The 15,952-nt window shown below is 44.0% G+C and overlaps 2 protein-coding genes across 3 annotated transcripts in view; one reads left to right on the forward strand and one right to left on the reverse strand.

Annotated features, from left to right (window-relative positions):
* Positions 1 to 15,952, forward strand: part of brf1a (BRF1 general transcription factor IIIB subunit a) — a 70,266-nt gene that overhangs the window by 16,131 nt on the left and 38,183 nt on the right. Inside the window, exons 6-12 of the mRNA XM_086151636.1 lie at positions 3,255 to 3,327; positions 10,933 to 11,082; positions 13,724 to 13,817; positions 14,097 to 14,223; positions 14,309 to 14,351; positions 15,174 to 15,266; positions 15,564 to 15,890. Coding sequence (XP_086007762.1) covers positions 3,255 to 3,327; positions 10,933 to 11,082; positions 13,724 to 13,817; positions 14,097 to 14,223; positions 14,309 to 14,351; positions 15,174 to 15,266; positions 15,564 to 15,890 — 907 coding nt within the window. The remainder of the gene's footprint in view (positions 1 to 3,254; positions 3,328 to 10,932; positions 11,083 to 13,723; positions 13,818 to 14,096; positions 14,224 to 14,308; positions 14,352 to 15,173; positions 15,267 to 15,563; positions 15,891 to 15,952) is intronic.
* Positions 4,343 to 9,506, reverse strand: LOC147237592 (BTB/POZ domain-containing protein 6-B-like). Of its 2 annotated transcripts, XM_086151626.1 has the most exons (5): positions 8,933 to 9,506; positions 8,558 to 8,839; positions 7,808 to 7,898; positions 7,188 to 7,306; positions 4,343 to 6,275 (listed from the first exon to the last, which is right to left on the reverse strand). In XM_086151626.1, exons 1-5 carry the CDS (start codon positions 8,977 to 8,979, stop codon positions 5,243 to 5,245), a joined length of 1,572 nt encoding a protein of 523 aa, XP_086007752.1. In that variant the 5' UTR covers positions 8,980 to 9,506; the 3' UTR covers positions 4,343 to 5,242. The 2 variants fall into 2 exon arrangements, with proteins under 2 accessions (XP_086007752.1, XP_086007744.1); XM_086151618.1 differs by having other exon boundaries at positions 8,558 to 9,506.

A 15,952-nucleotide genomic window follows, 5' to 3' on the forward strand; every position in this document is an offset into this window, starting at 1 on the left:
TTAAGGGGTCTGTGGGGGAGTTGTATATCCGCTGGTGCTCCTGCTTGCTGCTCTGCAAATCCGATTAATCCCCCCCCACCCCACAATGACACCTGCTCGGCTGTTGCTCATTGTTTGGGGGAATGGGGGAATGAAAGAGTACTGGGTTAATAGTGTTATTGATCAATGCCAGATCAATACCCTGTGATTTGGGCTGGTGGGGGGAGGAAACCCAGGGACAGAGCCTCCCGCCACTTCCCGGTGTTATTGACGGCACTCATGGTAACAGGTGACTTGACACGAACAGCTGATAGCTCGAACAGGATGGAACTTGTTATTCTGAGCGTTGAGGGTTCGGGGGGTGGGGGTCAGTTGTTAGATCGAATATTTGCATTTAGAAAAGAAGGGATGTAAAGATTTCTCCAAGACTGCATATCAAAAGGTATACTCCAAAAATAATTTCTATTTAAAGAAGGTTCTTTTCCTTAGAACCACCATCTCCGGTTGACAACCTGTCAATCATACACTCCTCCTGCGCCAAGCTCCTGCTATTTTACATATAAATTCCTGGAATCCAGATCCTAGAATAGCTGTGTGGAGCATCTGTGCGGGCGAGCAAGAGTCCATCCGTCATGACTCCCACCCCACACAGATACACACACCCACCCTGGGGTCTGCAGAAGTGACAGACTTAAGGCCAGAGTTCATGACCCGCTGCCACTGTGGAAAGTGAATTCTGTGAGCACGATGCATTTAAACGGAGAGGGGCTGTGTTGAGGCAGCAATTTCCTGTCTTTGTTATCCGCCAGGAAAGTCAATGGATCCTTTTTTATTCAGACCCCTCCCCCTCCCGGTCAATTTTCTGCTAAAAGACAATGAAACATCCGTGAGGGGAGGGGCCAATATGATTACCATGAAGACATACAACCCCGCCCCATGCCTGTCTGTATCCATCCCCGCCTTGCCCCGCCCCACTGATCCAGGTCTCTGGTCTCCTGCCTAGCCTCTTTCATGGCATGAAGATAGACCTGGATCCCATCTCCTTTCATTTTCAGGACCTGCTGTTCAGGGTCACATGTTGCATGAATATGGCGGGCAGGGGAGGTGCAATTCTTCGGAACTGGGTACTGCATAGCCAGGGTACGAGAGACCTCCCTTTGCCACCATCCTGCTTAGTACCTCTGATAAGTGAACTTTGATTTAACCTAGCGAATGAATAACAAACCTTGAAAAATGTATATTTTTAGAACATTGCCGTGTGTGTGTGTGTGCGCGCGTGCGCGCGTGCGCGCGTGCGTGTGTCCTCTCCAGCAAAGTTCACCCGCTTAGGGATTAAAAAAAAAAAGTAGTGGCTCGAGTAAGCTGGCACCACTCAGCTGCAAGAACTTTATCAGGTCACCTACAATAAGACCGGGGGGGGGGGGGGGGGGGGGGGGATTGAACATGAATTCAGCATGATTTTACCCATAAACTACTTTTACTGAGACTTGGTAAAGACTTTTGTTTTGATAGTCAGCAGGTGTCATATAGGTTTTTCAGCTATTTTTGTTGGCAGTTTCGAGGTTCGTTTTACTTGTCAGATTGTTTCTCCAAGACTTTGATCTTGATCTCATTGCTGATGTTCACTCAAGTTTGGGGTATCTCAGTTCAGTGTTGCCAGATACATCTAAATAAGAGTGCTGACACAATTTTCTCGTTTAAAAATATCACCTCCTCGCTGCTAACCCCCCCCACCCCCCAATATTTTATTCTTTTTTTTTTCATTGTTGACTTGTTTATTGCTCAGTTTCTCAGATGGTTTAGTAGTATTTCCTCTGGAAATGTGGTTCCTGATACTTTAGGTCACATTTGACTGATATGTAGTTCCTTTTTTTTGTGGGGGGTGGGCTTGTTTGTTCTGACTGATTTATCATCTTTTTTGATTGTTATTCATATAAATACGTGGCAAATTCTTGGCTTATTTTATTTACTCTTTTTCTGATTTGTCTGTAATGTTATGCAGATTTCAAGTATTTGTTTTATTTATTTTTTTTTCCTGAATATAGTTTTTCATTTTTGTTTTAAGATAATTTTCTGTATTCAGTGCGGTACTTTTATTCTCTACAATTTTGTAAAGACCCAAGCAAAGTTATTGAAGAGGAGAAAAAGACTTGACAATGAGTGGAGCTGTAGAGTGAAATCCTCATGTGAACCAAAATAACTGAGCCCGTATGATGATGCAGGTGGGGCAGCTGTTTGATGCCGCCCCCGCTAAACTAGAAATTAATGAGCTTGAGAATTTGTTGCTGGGAAACAAACCCATCAAATGCCGGCTGAGCTCAGCGTTTAATCAAACATATGGAAGTGAAACGTTCTACAGCCCTCGGAGCCGGTTATGTAAAATGAGCACTTAACCCTGGAGCTACCACCTTGTTCCATTGCCTGGGGCATGCAGGGAACGTTGGTTTACAAAAAAGTGTGGTTTTTGTCCTGATTAATGGACCTACAGCAGAGTGTAATGAGTTCTTCCACTGTGGCCGATAAAACCCAGATCTTTTATCACTACTAATGTGAGGCGCCAAGTCAATTGGAAGATTCCCAGATAAAATCCGTCAGAAATATGTAAATAACAAACAGTGGAAAAGTCAGCAAGTCAGCCAAATGAAAGCCCTTGAAAATACATGGTAATCATTTGACAAAATTCCAGAAAGTTCTGCTTCATTTTCTTTTTTCTTTTTTTTTTAAGAAAAACAGCTTAAGTCAGCTCCCTGAACCTTGGTAAAATTAACAATTTAGGTCAGCTTCATGACAAAAATATCATGAGGGAAACTAAAAATCAACATTTTCTCAAAATGTTGATTTGTTTTGACAAAATCTTTTTACAAAACTTTAGTGCCATAGACTTTGAGAAATGCCCTGTCTTCCTCAGCTGAATCACATATCATAATCATATGAATACAATCACACTTTACTTTGTCAGCAGCTTTTTAGGGCCCATCACTCCAACACCTAATTCTGAAGTGCATCTTTATCAGCCAACTTCATTTCGATGTCAGAGGGATGTCTATTTGATGTCAGTCGAACTTCAGTGTAACTAAATCTTTGCCTATTGGTTGGACAGGAAAATCTATTTGACATCTAAATACCAGACTTTGTGGAGGCAAAGTGTCTTGAATATGTCAATGCTCTCACATATGGAAACCACTGCATTTCCATCAGTCAGCCAATCACATCGCAGTGCTGAAAAAACAGTTGACCTGTAGAAACCTGAATATTTATCTTTCTCTGCTTCACAGGTGAACGTCTACATCTTAGGGAGGACATTTCTGGTTCTGTCTCGGGAGCTGTGCATCAACGCCCCTGCCATAGGTATGACCTTTGACCTCGGTCCCCTTCTCACGCTGCGGATGTGCACGGTGAGATTATCATCCCCCCCCCCACTAGTGAGGATTAAATATGAAGGTCGATTTTTATACTCTGAATTGTTCAGTCTAAAGTCATGACAGTTGAGGAGAAAACAGCCGATATGATCAAACTGATCCCTTCGCCGGTTCCCTCCGTTGTGTCTCTTCCTGGTTCAGACGGGAAAAAAAATCTCAATCCTGTGTCTGTATCATTCGCACTTTTTTTTTTCTTAAATATGAAGTGTCGATCAACTACGGGGGAGAAAGAAAAGTAACTTAGGACCTATACAGAGTTGATATGATTTTTCAGATTTTTGTGGGTCATGGTGTCATGTTTTAGTTCAGGGTTAGGGTCCTTTGTAGATTCTAAAGTGTGAGATTATTATTTTTGCTAATCCAGTATGACCCATTTGGGGAAAAAAACTTGTCCATGGATTTCTTCAACCACAAATAAAAAATAAAAAATGAAAATAAAAAATAAGCAGGGAAATCAGTAACAAGAATACAAAACAAAAATAAGAGAAAATTAAGAAGACAACTACCTGAAGTAGTTATCACTTATATTGGCACACATACGCAGTGCGGAACAAAGTTCATTTTTGATCATGCCATGACTGTGCAACTGAAACTATGAGGGGTAAATGAACTTGTTGATTGAATTTGGCAATCAGACTGATCTCAAAAACCTTTCGAAGGACAAGCCAATTGTTACTGACGCGCGCCCATGTGCATCAGACGCGGGTTTTATCTTCTTGAGGGAACTACAGTAATAACTTGATTTTTGAAAATATTCTGTCACTCGCTTTCTGAAGGTAGTTTATTACAGATTTTCTTATGTAATACATTTTTGTCAAATTTTCCAAATACTTTTTTTCAGATAATTTAAATGTATTCTTCACAATTTATCTTTGGTCTGAAAAATTAAACATGATAGTGGATAAAATAGTAAAAGTGTGGAGTAAAAACAGTAAACGACAAAATATAGGAAACTTAAGTTTATTGTCTGCGTACTGTGACCACAACATGACTGTGCAGTTGAAACTGGGAAGGAAAAATATAATAAAAATAAATATTACTTCAGACATCTGACTGAGCCCCAGAACTTGCAACAAATCTTGATAAATCTCTGAATAAGAGCTCATCCACCTTGGATTTGTGTCCGCCTTTCCCTCATCAACTACTCAACACAAAAAATCAGGGTGTAGGTCTCTCAGAGGCCGCCAGAGGGCACTGCCGCTCCACCAATTGCCTGCAACCCCCCACCCTGCCCCACCCCACCCAGGCACCATGATAGCGAAGTGTCTGCTGCTTGATTCAGTATGGAATCCCTAATATTTTCGTCACCAAGGGAATCATCATTCCTCTGTACGGGCGTTGTCTGAGAAGCCATCGACTGGTCAAGACAACTCCCACGCTCCCAAAAAGACAAGTTTTTCTGAGGTTGTCCCTCGAGTGCAAAACAGCTGACAAGGTTCTCTACTAGTTTGTTTTTTTTGTTTTTTTTTTTTGTTTTTTTTTTTAACGTAGAACTAACAGTAATAACACTGGGTTCAGTTCCCTCCTGCCGCTGCTCTGAAAAAAACGAGGTGTGTGTTGAAGCAGGTGTCGTCCTGTTGTGCGGCTCAGACTCACCGAAAAAAAAACAAAAACAAAAACTGAACACTGTCAGTGTTGTTCTGGGAGCAGCGGCAGCCGCTGCCCCGTTCCAAAAAGCATTTTAAATTAAAAAAATAATATTAATTTAAATAGGATAAAAGGCTCCTTCTCCTCTAACAGCAGCTTAGAACCCAAACCGGGGAGTCTGCTGCAGCGGCCATTTCCATGCTACATTGGTGTGGTTGCCAGGCTGGGGACTGCCCCTCCCATGTTGGAGGGGGGCTTCATGCGTAGAACACGAGCTCCGGGATTTGACCCCCTTGGACCCCTGTCCCGTTGGTGCTGTCAGATGAGCACTGGAACTGAAAGGTCACTTTGCCGCATTGCACCTCTGTCATGCCCTCCTGGCCAAAGTAGCTCAGCTCGTTCCCGTCTAGCACAGCGCTGACTGTGTAAAAGGCGTCCTGCTCCACCTGCACCGGGTGCTCGAACCACACCGGGAACGTGCTGCTCGAGCCATCCGACACGAACTTGGTGAGATTCTGTGCCAGGGTGACGCCCTGTCTCTTGAGCTCAATCCTGACGCTGTACTCGGCCTTGCCCCCGCTCGAACCGTACAACCCCAGCCCGGCTATGAAGATCCGCTTGTCCACCGCAAACTGGATGCTGTCACAGCGGCCGCGGTAGCGCCACTGGTTGCTTCGGTAGGCCGAGGACTGGAAACGGTGGCATCTCTGTGGTGCAAGGCCCTTCCTTGTCGTCAGGGGGAAGTCTAGCTTGGGCTTGTTGGCCGCTGTGTACCACAAGAACATGTTGTGAGTCTCCTCCAGCGTCAGGATGTCGGACTGCGCCGCCCCATTGGCAAACTCCTCCAGGCTCATGCTGGGGATCCGCACCAAGAACAGCACCTTCCCCAGGACATCCCTCTTATTTCGGGTTGTCGGCCCCAAGCCCTGTCTCTTGCACTCAGCGGAGGCCCAGTTCATGACAGCGTCAAACACTACCACCTCCTTGGTGTTGAGTGTCTCCCTCCGCAGGATGATCTCCAGTGTCTGCAGGTCAATCTCACAGAAGCCCTCAGAGCAGAGCGCCAGCTCGGCCTGGGCGTCAATCACCTCCCAGCAGCGCTGCGTTAGCTCGGGCTCCTCGAACAGACGGCTCTGTGACAGGAGGACACAGGCATTCTTGGCCTCCAAGCTTGTCTCCAGGAAGTTGACACAGGCTTTGGCCAGCGCGGGGACGATGTACTTCTTAGCAGCGTACAGGGTGGCCAGCACCGTGTCTGCCTCCAGGTCAATCTCGTCACTATACATGTACCTGCAACCCGGACAAAGGTTCATCACAGTGAGTCACAGTTTTATTTATTATTGACCTGGTAAAATGATTGGTGTCTCCTGGTCATATGTAAACTAAATAGCAAAAAAGTACAGGATAAAATACCAAATGACCTGCTGAAGCACAAATCCTACCAAAAGACATGACCTGAATTAAAAGGAAACCCCCTGAAATGACCTCTGTATCTACCAAAATGCATGAATAGAAAAAAATACAAAAGTGCTGGAAAAAGATGAGACTATGGTTTAAAAAGGAATCATTAGAAATGACCAGGTAATATGTAGAAGAAATTTAAAAATAGTCATAAATGTTCTAAAATCAGTAAAAATGGCCTGAAAATCCCTAAAAATGTGTTCATCTGCAAAGAATACATAAATAAGCCTCAATGTAATGTGAAAACCAGAAAAAAAGAAGAACTAGGAAACAAGTCACCAATAACCTCCAGAAACTCCTTGGCTTTTATGAAAATGCTATGTTGGCGTATGTTTGTGTGAGGGTGGCTGTCCCAAATGTTAATCCTGGGCTGCCGGATTTAGATTCCGCTTGTTTAAACTGGCGCTTCAGATTAATTTCCACTTCGGTTCTGAGTGGAACGCTCTGTTTGGGGCTGGAATGGCTCCGGACAGTTTAGAACCAGCAATGGGACGGCTAATTTGAAACCGGCTCCAAGAAAATGATTGGGCTGGGGGGAGGAGATAAAGGGGAGTGAGGGGTAGAACTAAGAGAAAAAACAGCAATTACTGAATGCTGCGTTTCTGCTGCCGCTCTCCGATGCTTCCAGCTTTTTGGCAGCAAGGCTGCATTTGAGCTCTGGATGAGTAATAACTTGCTTTGAAGTAACACTGACTGCACTCGTCATCATGGCCGCTGCCGCTGAGCAGCCACTTCACTTACTTCAGCAGAATTAGAAAAGCAGCAGGTTCCACATCTGGGATATGGATCTCGGACTCCTCCTCGGCCAGATCACCGTAAAACATGGCACAGAAGACGGAGCTTCCCACGGCAAGCACATACTGAAAGGGGGAGCGGGAAGGGTAGTAGCAGGGGGAGAGGAGGAGGCGCATATACGTCAGGGTCAAGTAAAACACAATCTGCCATGGGGATGTCACTGTTGATTTAATCTTTTTCAGAATACAAAAAAAAATTCTTAATCAGTTCAACCACCAGTTTTCAAAGAAACACTCCGACCTGAAATGGTCTACCAGATGTGCATTTAGGTTTAACAAAACCTGCTTGAAAAGTTGCAAGAATTTACAATAAAAATCTAAAAAGAATGCCTCCCGCCCATCAAAAAAAGACCAGAGGAGATCATCTGCCCATTAAGATTGACCAAAATTAACCCAAATTTTGTTGACAAAATACTTTAGAGGACATGGAAAATGAACAAAACACCTAAAGAAATTAGCAACCAATCTTTTAGCTGGTAATTACTGACAAATCTGCAGTTAAAAATGTAAGTCACTTAAAAAGAGAGAGGGAAATTAATACAAATTCTAAGAGCTATAAAACCATACCTTGTGCGCGGGGACCTTCTGAGACCCCCCCAGGGGACCGACGATGAAGTGGACATCGGCCATCAGCTCATTGTTGAACATCAAGGCATTCCTGAAAGAGCAGGATTCACCAATAAGTCCCCCAGTGTTGTATAACATACAGCCCTCCCACACACACATCTTGCCCAGAGACACCTATCTTTTCATAGGTTTGAGATGGAAAAAATGTAAATGTCGGTGGTTGAAAGCTCTTAGTTTCACAAAGGAAAGTGAAGATAACTGTCCTAAGACAATGACTTGACTTTTATTGACATTCTATGTGTCTTTACTCCAGTAGGGGGGCTCACTGGAGTGTTCACCACTTTTTCATAATCCTAGATTCAAATTAAATCTTGCAGCGCTGCTATTTTATTTACGTCTTGGGGGATAATAACTTAATCAGCAGGTGAAATTGAAAAAATAATCGGATGAGCTGGCGGTGCCTTGATAAGGACAAAATTAAAGAAAATCAATTATCCAATTAGGCGCAGGTAACTTCCTGTTGGTCTACGACTCGACTCCCGATGTAAGCGATGCTTTTCAAAATAAGAGCACGATGATCTCTTCTTTTTTTTTCCCTAAATCCTCCTTTCCCCCCTTTCACTGAGATGTCACGTCGTTATACAATTGTGAGAGTTTAATTGACTTTTCGCGTTTTTTTTTTTTATTTATAATTGAAGGGTTAATTTTGGGGGGGTTGCGGGTGGAAGATGGGCTCCGTGGCCGGTTTACCTCTCCCTCAGCGTGGGGTGGCTGCACTGCCAGCTCGGCGGCTCCACGTTGTTGTTGTTGATGTTCTGCTGGGCGGTCGGGGAGGTCGCCGCGCCGCCGCTCACCTTGCTCACCGGCACCTCCTTGGTCTTCTCGGTGTCCGCCACCGTGGTACCGTTTGCCAGGCCGGCGTTTTCGGTGCTAGCGGCGGGATAGAGCTCCGCAGCCATCTTCTTCCTCCCCCTTCTCCTCCTCTTCTTCTCCTCCTCCTCTTCCTCTCGCTGTTGCTGCTGCTGCTGCTTGCTGGACAGTGACAGCGTCAGGATCTCATAACATACCGGGAGCTTTTTGGACTTTTTCAGCGTTTCCGGTAGTAGGAGCAGGAAAGTCAGACACCTCATGATCCGGCCATGATGGAGCAACCTGCAGTCCGCTGTTGGCATCAGCTCAAGCAGCAGCTTTCCTCTCCGTTCGATGTATCCGTTGGAGCGAATCAGCGGCGGAAAAAAAATGAGAGACTGACCGTTTACTCAACCGTTTTCCCACGATTGAATTTTAGCTCCTAAAACGCCGTGTCAAACCGGCGGAACCAGACGAACTTTAAGCTTCTGCATTCAGTTATCCGACCAGGACCTTCCCGGCCGGCGGCTCGATCCTCAACTTCCACCGTGACGCGAATACTTTTCTCCGGCTCGGTCAGCTCATCCTCCCCGGGTCGGAGGAGGAGGGGGTTGGTCGGAAAAAATGTCTAATAAGCGTCGTGTTTTCCCTTTTTCAGCGAGTGGCTAATCCGGAGAGTCACAGCTGGTGCTTCCCTCCTTCCGATTTATTTATCTTTCCACCCCGCCTCCGTGGTAATCCTCAAGGTTTTTCCTCCAGCTTCCCCCCCCCCCGCTCCGGCCGTCGAGACACCGGGAGCCGCTGCGTTGCGCCGCGGCCGGAACCTTCCGAGCTGACACTCATTTGTCGGGACTTTTGCAGCTCCGATCTATTTTTTTTCTCCGTACCCCCGTTTTTTTCCCCCCTCCCCCCTCAAACGCCCAGCGCTTCACGCAGACCAATCACATTTGCGCATAACATAGACGTCATAGCGGAAGAAGCGCCGCCCTTAATCAGCTCCGCAGAGTGCGTCAGCTTCATAACTGCCTCTCCTCCGCCCCGCAGGTTAGACCCGCGGCTGAAATGGAGATAAAGCAATGATGAAACGCTTTACATTTGACATAAATGCCCTGGAAGCAAACGCAGCGTGTGTGTGAGAGAACGCATGTGCGTGCGGGAAGGGGGCAGATGACCAAAAAAATATATATTAAACGCAGCTATTGCAAAATGACTCTCTTGATCAGATTGGTTTGGATGACATTGTACTTTTCTCTCACTGGAAAATTAAATATACGTTCTAATCCGGATTGGCCTCCAACCGTTGTAGTATGCGGTTAGACTTCACTAACAAAAAACTTGCAAACATGTAGCTGATATTAGTTGATATAGCTGATATTTCATCATTTGGAACCCAGAGCTGTGGCAAGTTACTATTGTTATCACTCGGAACCAGGGCCACACGAAAGAGGTGAAAATATGTTTTTCAAAAGAAAGTTCGAGAATTAACTAAAAATATTAGGCATCAAAACTGAAAGTTTATATTTTTTATAATTTGAAATATATGGCACTTAAGTTGTAAAGGTCAATTATTTCACAAATATTGAGGTAGGTTATTTGTTTTTTTTATTTGTATTTGTTTTTCCTGTATATTAATGGTTTGTGTGAACATTGCTGATATAGAGGTGTAGAACTTTGACTCTTCTAACAAGTCTGACCTTTACCTATTACTATCTTTTTTTAAATTCTATTTGATTTATTTATTTTTTTTATCATTTATCAACACTATGTATAGGTCACGATCTTACTTGTTTGCAATGGCAGTTTCTGAGGGAAAACACTACGGTCGCACTTAAAATCCCCTTTGCCGGCCAGCAGTCCAAACAGGCCTTTGGCCAAGTTGGTTCGCTGCTTTTGAACCCATGAGAATATAAAAAACATGACAAGATTATTTATTTATTTATTTTTCCAAACCAAGGATGTTGCATTTGCTAAAACCAACCCCTGTGTTTTTTTGTTTTTTTTTGCCTTGAGCCGCTATGGCGCCTGCTTCAGTTGGTAGCAAGCTCATCAGCATGCTGGTCCTGAGACTGCTGCCCTGACACTGGTGTCCCTGGGTCTTCAGCAACTTGACATGCATGGACACTCTCTAAGAAATTGAAGCTGTTGATTCTGTAAAGGTCGGGAGGTCATCCAGATCTGCTTACTTCCCCTGGACTGTACCCCAACCTATAGACAAAGAAAAGTGGGAACATAGCAAAAATACTGGAGGATTTTTTATAATCACTATTCTCTTGCAGACCCCTGCCTGTACATCCCCCGCTTCGCCCAGATGCTTGAGTTCGGAGACAAGAACCACGAAGTGTCTATGACAGCGCTGAGGCTGGTCCAGAGGATGAAGAGGGACTGGATGCACACGGGAAGAAGACCGTCTGGACTCTGTGGAGCAGGTAACCTATGCACAACCTCTGTTTATTGGTTACCAATGCGCTCGCGATGCCCGTAACACTTAAGTTAGCTCATCTGACCTGAATTTGCTTATGCTAGTTTCCAAGTCTCAGTTCAATATCATTATCTTTCCATAGCTTACCTTTACCGAGATGTTAGTTAATAGGCAACAATTTACAAATACTGGCTTAAAAACACATTAAGTTTTTTTTATCATGCTGCTATGAACATCTTATTTTAAGACTAGTACGAGTAATGAGACAAAATATTTAAATACATTTGTCCCATGAAGGCTGTCGGATTTCCATGACTATCTCTGGTTGGGCTCACTAAATTACCCTTTTATGTCAGTTTTAGCTCTTCACGTTATCATTCATTGTCAATTACATGTGAAGGATTAAAGTCATTAATGAAAGTTAATGATTTATGCCATGAACAGTGGTTAAGAGAATTTCTCACGTTGTGCATGTATTAATGGTTGAAGAAAATATCCACATTACATATTGTTAACAAGCATCTTATAAAGCCTCATTTGTAATTGTTTTACCCGAAATAACATTTTCGACGCCATGTCAGGCATTTGTTGAAAATTCTGTGCACTTTACTTGTACCAGAACAAGAGGCCTTTTGCTTCAGGTTTACTTCCTTACTCATTCAGGTGCCTCTGATCCACGATGGTTCGGAACTATAAAGAAACGTGGAGAGTCCTCATATGGTTGCAGTGGGTTTATTAGGATGTCTAAAAGTAATATTTAATTAGGAAAAACTACAAAGTATGACATTTTTTCTCACCAATACCCTTACAAGTGGTTCACCTGGGGACTTAAATTCATTAGTTTAACTGTTGGATTGTACAACAATAAACTTCATGCCCTTATGTGAGGACTACATTTTAAAGAGGCTGAATATAGTCTTTAAGAGTCATTTTAACGCACTTTTGCAATGTCCTCATATGGGGACAGGGCTGGTTTAACCAAGGCCATAGACTCTGTTCTGTCATGCACAGTCCTCATGCCTTCATCACATCAGGTATATGATTAAGACAGATAAACTTTGTTTTTATTTTGGGATATGTGGAGAGAATGATTCTCAACTTTCCAGTCCGGCAGCTGGCAAATCACGACTCTTCCCCACCTCCAGGAGTATTTTAAGCGGCTAGCCCTTCATCACGCCCATCATCCTCTTGCTGCCGACTGTTCATGAATCCACTCACAAGCTTCCTCTTCTCCCACTTCCGCCACTGCCGCATACGCCCCACGACCACCAAGTGTCTTCCCCCCAGCCACCCAGCCGTGCACGTTTACGCTCACGGTTTCAATTTTCCACTTTCTCCCTTCCTGCTTTGCAGCATCACCTGAATAATTGATGGTCCGGTCATGAATCATGGAGGAGGATCCACTCGGGCTGGAAGGAGGAGGAGAAAAAAAAAAAAAAAAAAAAAGTTTGTACCCAAATATCATTGTTGACAAAGTGAAGAAACAAACCTGCTCCTGCGGGGGGAGGGGACAGTGGGAAGTGTCATTCTTTACATGAAAGCTACCAAATTACTCTGCATTTTTGGGTCATGTTGGGGAAAAAAATATCCCAAAAAGCTGCCAATTTCCACCTAAGTGGTTGGAGGATGGAAGCGGAGAGGGTGTTTGAGAACGTCCTCTGCGGAGCTAAAAGCAGCCACTTCGGTCCCAAAGGCTGTTAGAAGTGTGCGTGTTGCTGTAAAAGCAGGCATCCATCTTTTAGCAGGCGCCGGAGCAAAGGCAGTGCTAATGAAGGTTATATAACTGTTCTCCTTCAAGCCTCGCACTGCTGCTCATTGCATAATATTAGTGTTGTAGTGATGGTACTCCCTTTTTTTTTAAAAGGCCCTGCTTTTGTGTGTGTTTGTGCGTGCGGCTGTGCGTGCTTGCGAGCATGGAGGTGGGACCTGCCGGCGGCCTCCATCCAGCTGTCCTCCGTGAACACAGACTCAAGAGGTTGCGAGTCAGAGGCAGCAGGTAGAGGATATTTATAATATATCAGCACAATATTGACGTTTGAGCTGCATTTAGTTTCTCATATCTAAAAGGATCCCATTGGGACACCGGATTCCGCAATCCTGCCAGATATAAGACAGCCGGCCATTAGTCTAACTGACTCTTGACAGGCGGCCAAGCGTTAGCGTGACAGAAGTTGGCCTGATGGTGGGCAAGAGCAGGTGTTGTAGGGTGTCCGTGTAACCTCAGGTTGATGCTGGTTGGATGTTGTTTCAATATCAGAAAGACACCTTTACCATGTCAGAAGGTCATGAGCTAGAAAGACGTTACTGTGACGTTGGCATAAAGATTTGAACATCAGAGTCTTTATTTTAAGGTTGGTGTCAGCAAAGCATTAGTTCACTTTCAGTGCTTTGAAAGAAGAAAAAAAGGAAGCACAAGTCTTCTGACTAAGGAAAGTTTGTACTTATTTTCTTTTTTATCTATTTTATCTCTCTCTCGCTCTCTCTCTCTCTCTCTCTCTCTCTCTCTCTCTCTCTATATATATATATATATATATATATAGATATAAAACACCCATGATTTTTGTTGTTGAAAGCAAACCCCTCCCCCAGCCCTCTTTGATGTCTGCATGCCTGTCTGTCTGTCTGTCTGTCTGCCTGCCTGTCTGCAGCTCTTCTGGTCGCCGCTCGGATGTATGACTTCCGACGGACCATCAAGGAAATTGTGGATGTGGTGAAAGTGTGTGAAACTACTCTGAGGAAAAGGTGGGTGGAGGACACCTTTTGGGACCAAACTGAGGAAAACAGACCCTACTGAACTGAAGACACATGTTTTATCTCATTATTTAAGATTTTATCTTTTCATGTTACACAAACACTCTCACAGACATACAGATATATAAGAAGAAGGATAAGCCTAATCCATACAAAAAAACCTTTGTATGATTACCTTTCACAAAAAAGTCTTTTGTATGCATTATCATGAAAATATGTTGATTTTGTGTCAGTAAGTCATATCCATCGGGCTCTCCGATTGGCCGACAGACTGACGGAGTTTGAGGACACACCCACCAGCCTGCTGACTATCGAGGAGTTTATGAAAATTGACCTTGACCAGGAGTGTGACCCCCCCTGCTACACGGCCGGCCTTAAAAAGAAGAAAGTCCACGAGGTTGGGGCCCAGGGTCTTTTATTGTGAAAGGATTTTTCCTCGCAACTGATTGAGATGGTTTTTAATTATCTCCTCCTCCCTCCAGCTGGAAGTGGAGCTGAAGAAGAAGATGATTGATGACTTCGAAGGTATGGCAAAAATTAACAGGGTATTTTCTGTTTGCTGAAGGATCCGTCGTCTGAACATTGTGGAGAGGTTGTTAGGTCAGTTGACCTCCTTCCTACATCTAAGATCGTGCCCTGAAACGTTATGTGATTTTCACAGATTTTTTTTTTGAGAGAGATTCTGTAGGGATTTGTTGATTTTTTTTTTTTTTTTTTTTTCTCAATTTTATTTTTTTCAGGATTAAATTATGTCAGTTTTTAATTATTTAATTTCTGCTCATAATTTGAGCCTCCGATCTGAGTTTCTAGCAACAAAGATTGAATATTTCTATTGATTTCTTGTCAATTTCAAGGTAATTTTCTATTCAACTCTAGTTCTTAGTCTTTGTCAGTTTTTAGTAATTTATCTTTTTTTTTTGCACATTTTCCTGTTCTGTCCATTCATATTTTGTCCCACATCAATGGAAAAATGACACAAAAATTGTAATTAAAGCTGGTAAGATCTGATAAAACTCAAAACGTAACTAAGGCACAAGGAAATTAGAGAATGGAAAGGAACTAAATACCAAATGTATGTAAATAAGACTTACATACCCGCAAAACCATTTATTTTCTTTATTCAACGACGAGGCGTGATAAATGTTTTCATGAGGTTGTGCAGGGGGTCCTTGAGCAGGATGGACTGATAGAGCAGGGTCGCTCGGGTCCCTTGGTGGACTAAGGTTTAGGTTTAGGATGGTGTAGCTGATGGGATCAGCTGAAGATGGGTACAGGGGCGGATGCCTCCTCCACAATAGACGCCATCTTATTTTTGATGTACTCGTTACTGCATCTCCCATTGAGCAGATGAAATCCAGGACTATCAGGACAAGATCGACGGCGAGCTGGAGTCCAGCCGGCCCAGACTTAAGGGGATCTACGCTGCCTACACCCAGGGAGGTTGGTGAGATCTGCCCTGTTGGCTCCGTAGTACTTCAGAGGTTTGACCGCAAAGCAACAGAAATGTTCAAGGCAACTTGAGAGGAAGTAATATGTGGAATATAAAATAGAGTATCTGAAAATTAAGAAACATCTCATTGTAGTTTTAAAATGGGCTGAAATTTTACTTTAATTTAAAAAAAGGGAAAAAAAATCCTCCTATCTGTTAAATTTTCCAGCTCAGCTCTTTGTAAAAGCAGGAAAAGTTGTAGTTCTTCAGTAAAAAAATGGGCATTAACCCCCCCCCTTCTTCTTTAGAAGTGGATAATCCTGCCTGTGTCCGGGCGGATGGTAGTGAAGTCAGGCTCGAGGAGGAAGAGGAACGGGATGAGGAAGAGGAGGATGAGGTGATTCAGGCAGTGGCCAAACACTTCGGCAAAGAAATGGGTGACATCACACTGGAAGCTCTGGTCAAACTGGAGAAGACGGGCCCCAAGAAGGAAAAGGAAGAGGAAGACGAAGGTCAGGGCGTCCCAACGCGCAAGGCACCGTCGCTGGCCTCCATCTTGGGGACAATGCCCACTGCCGCCACGTTGGGCCTCCCCGAGTCCATCAGCAGCTGCATCGGCGACAGTAAGGAAAATGGTCAGTGTGCTTGGAGGTTCCCTCCTAAGTCTCAGTCATTTCCTCTTCTGTGGTTTGTGGTT

This window comes from Fistularia commersonii, chromosome 1, assembly GCF_037954325.1.
Source record: "Fistularia commersonii isolate RoL2024-O1a breed Wild chromosome 1, RoL_Fcom_v1.0, whole genome shotgun sequence".
Taxonomy (NCBI): Eukaryota; Metazoa; Chordata; class Actinopteri; order Syngnathiformes; family Fistulariidae; genus Fistularia; species Fistularia commersonii.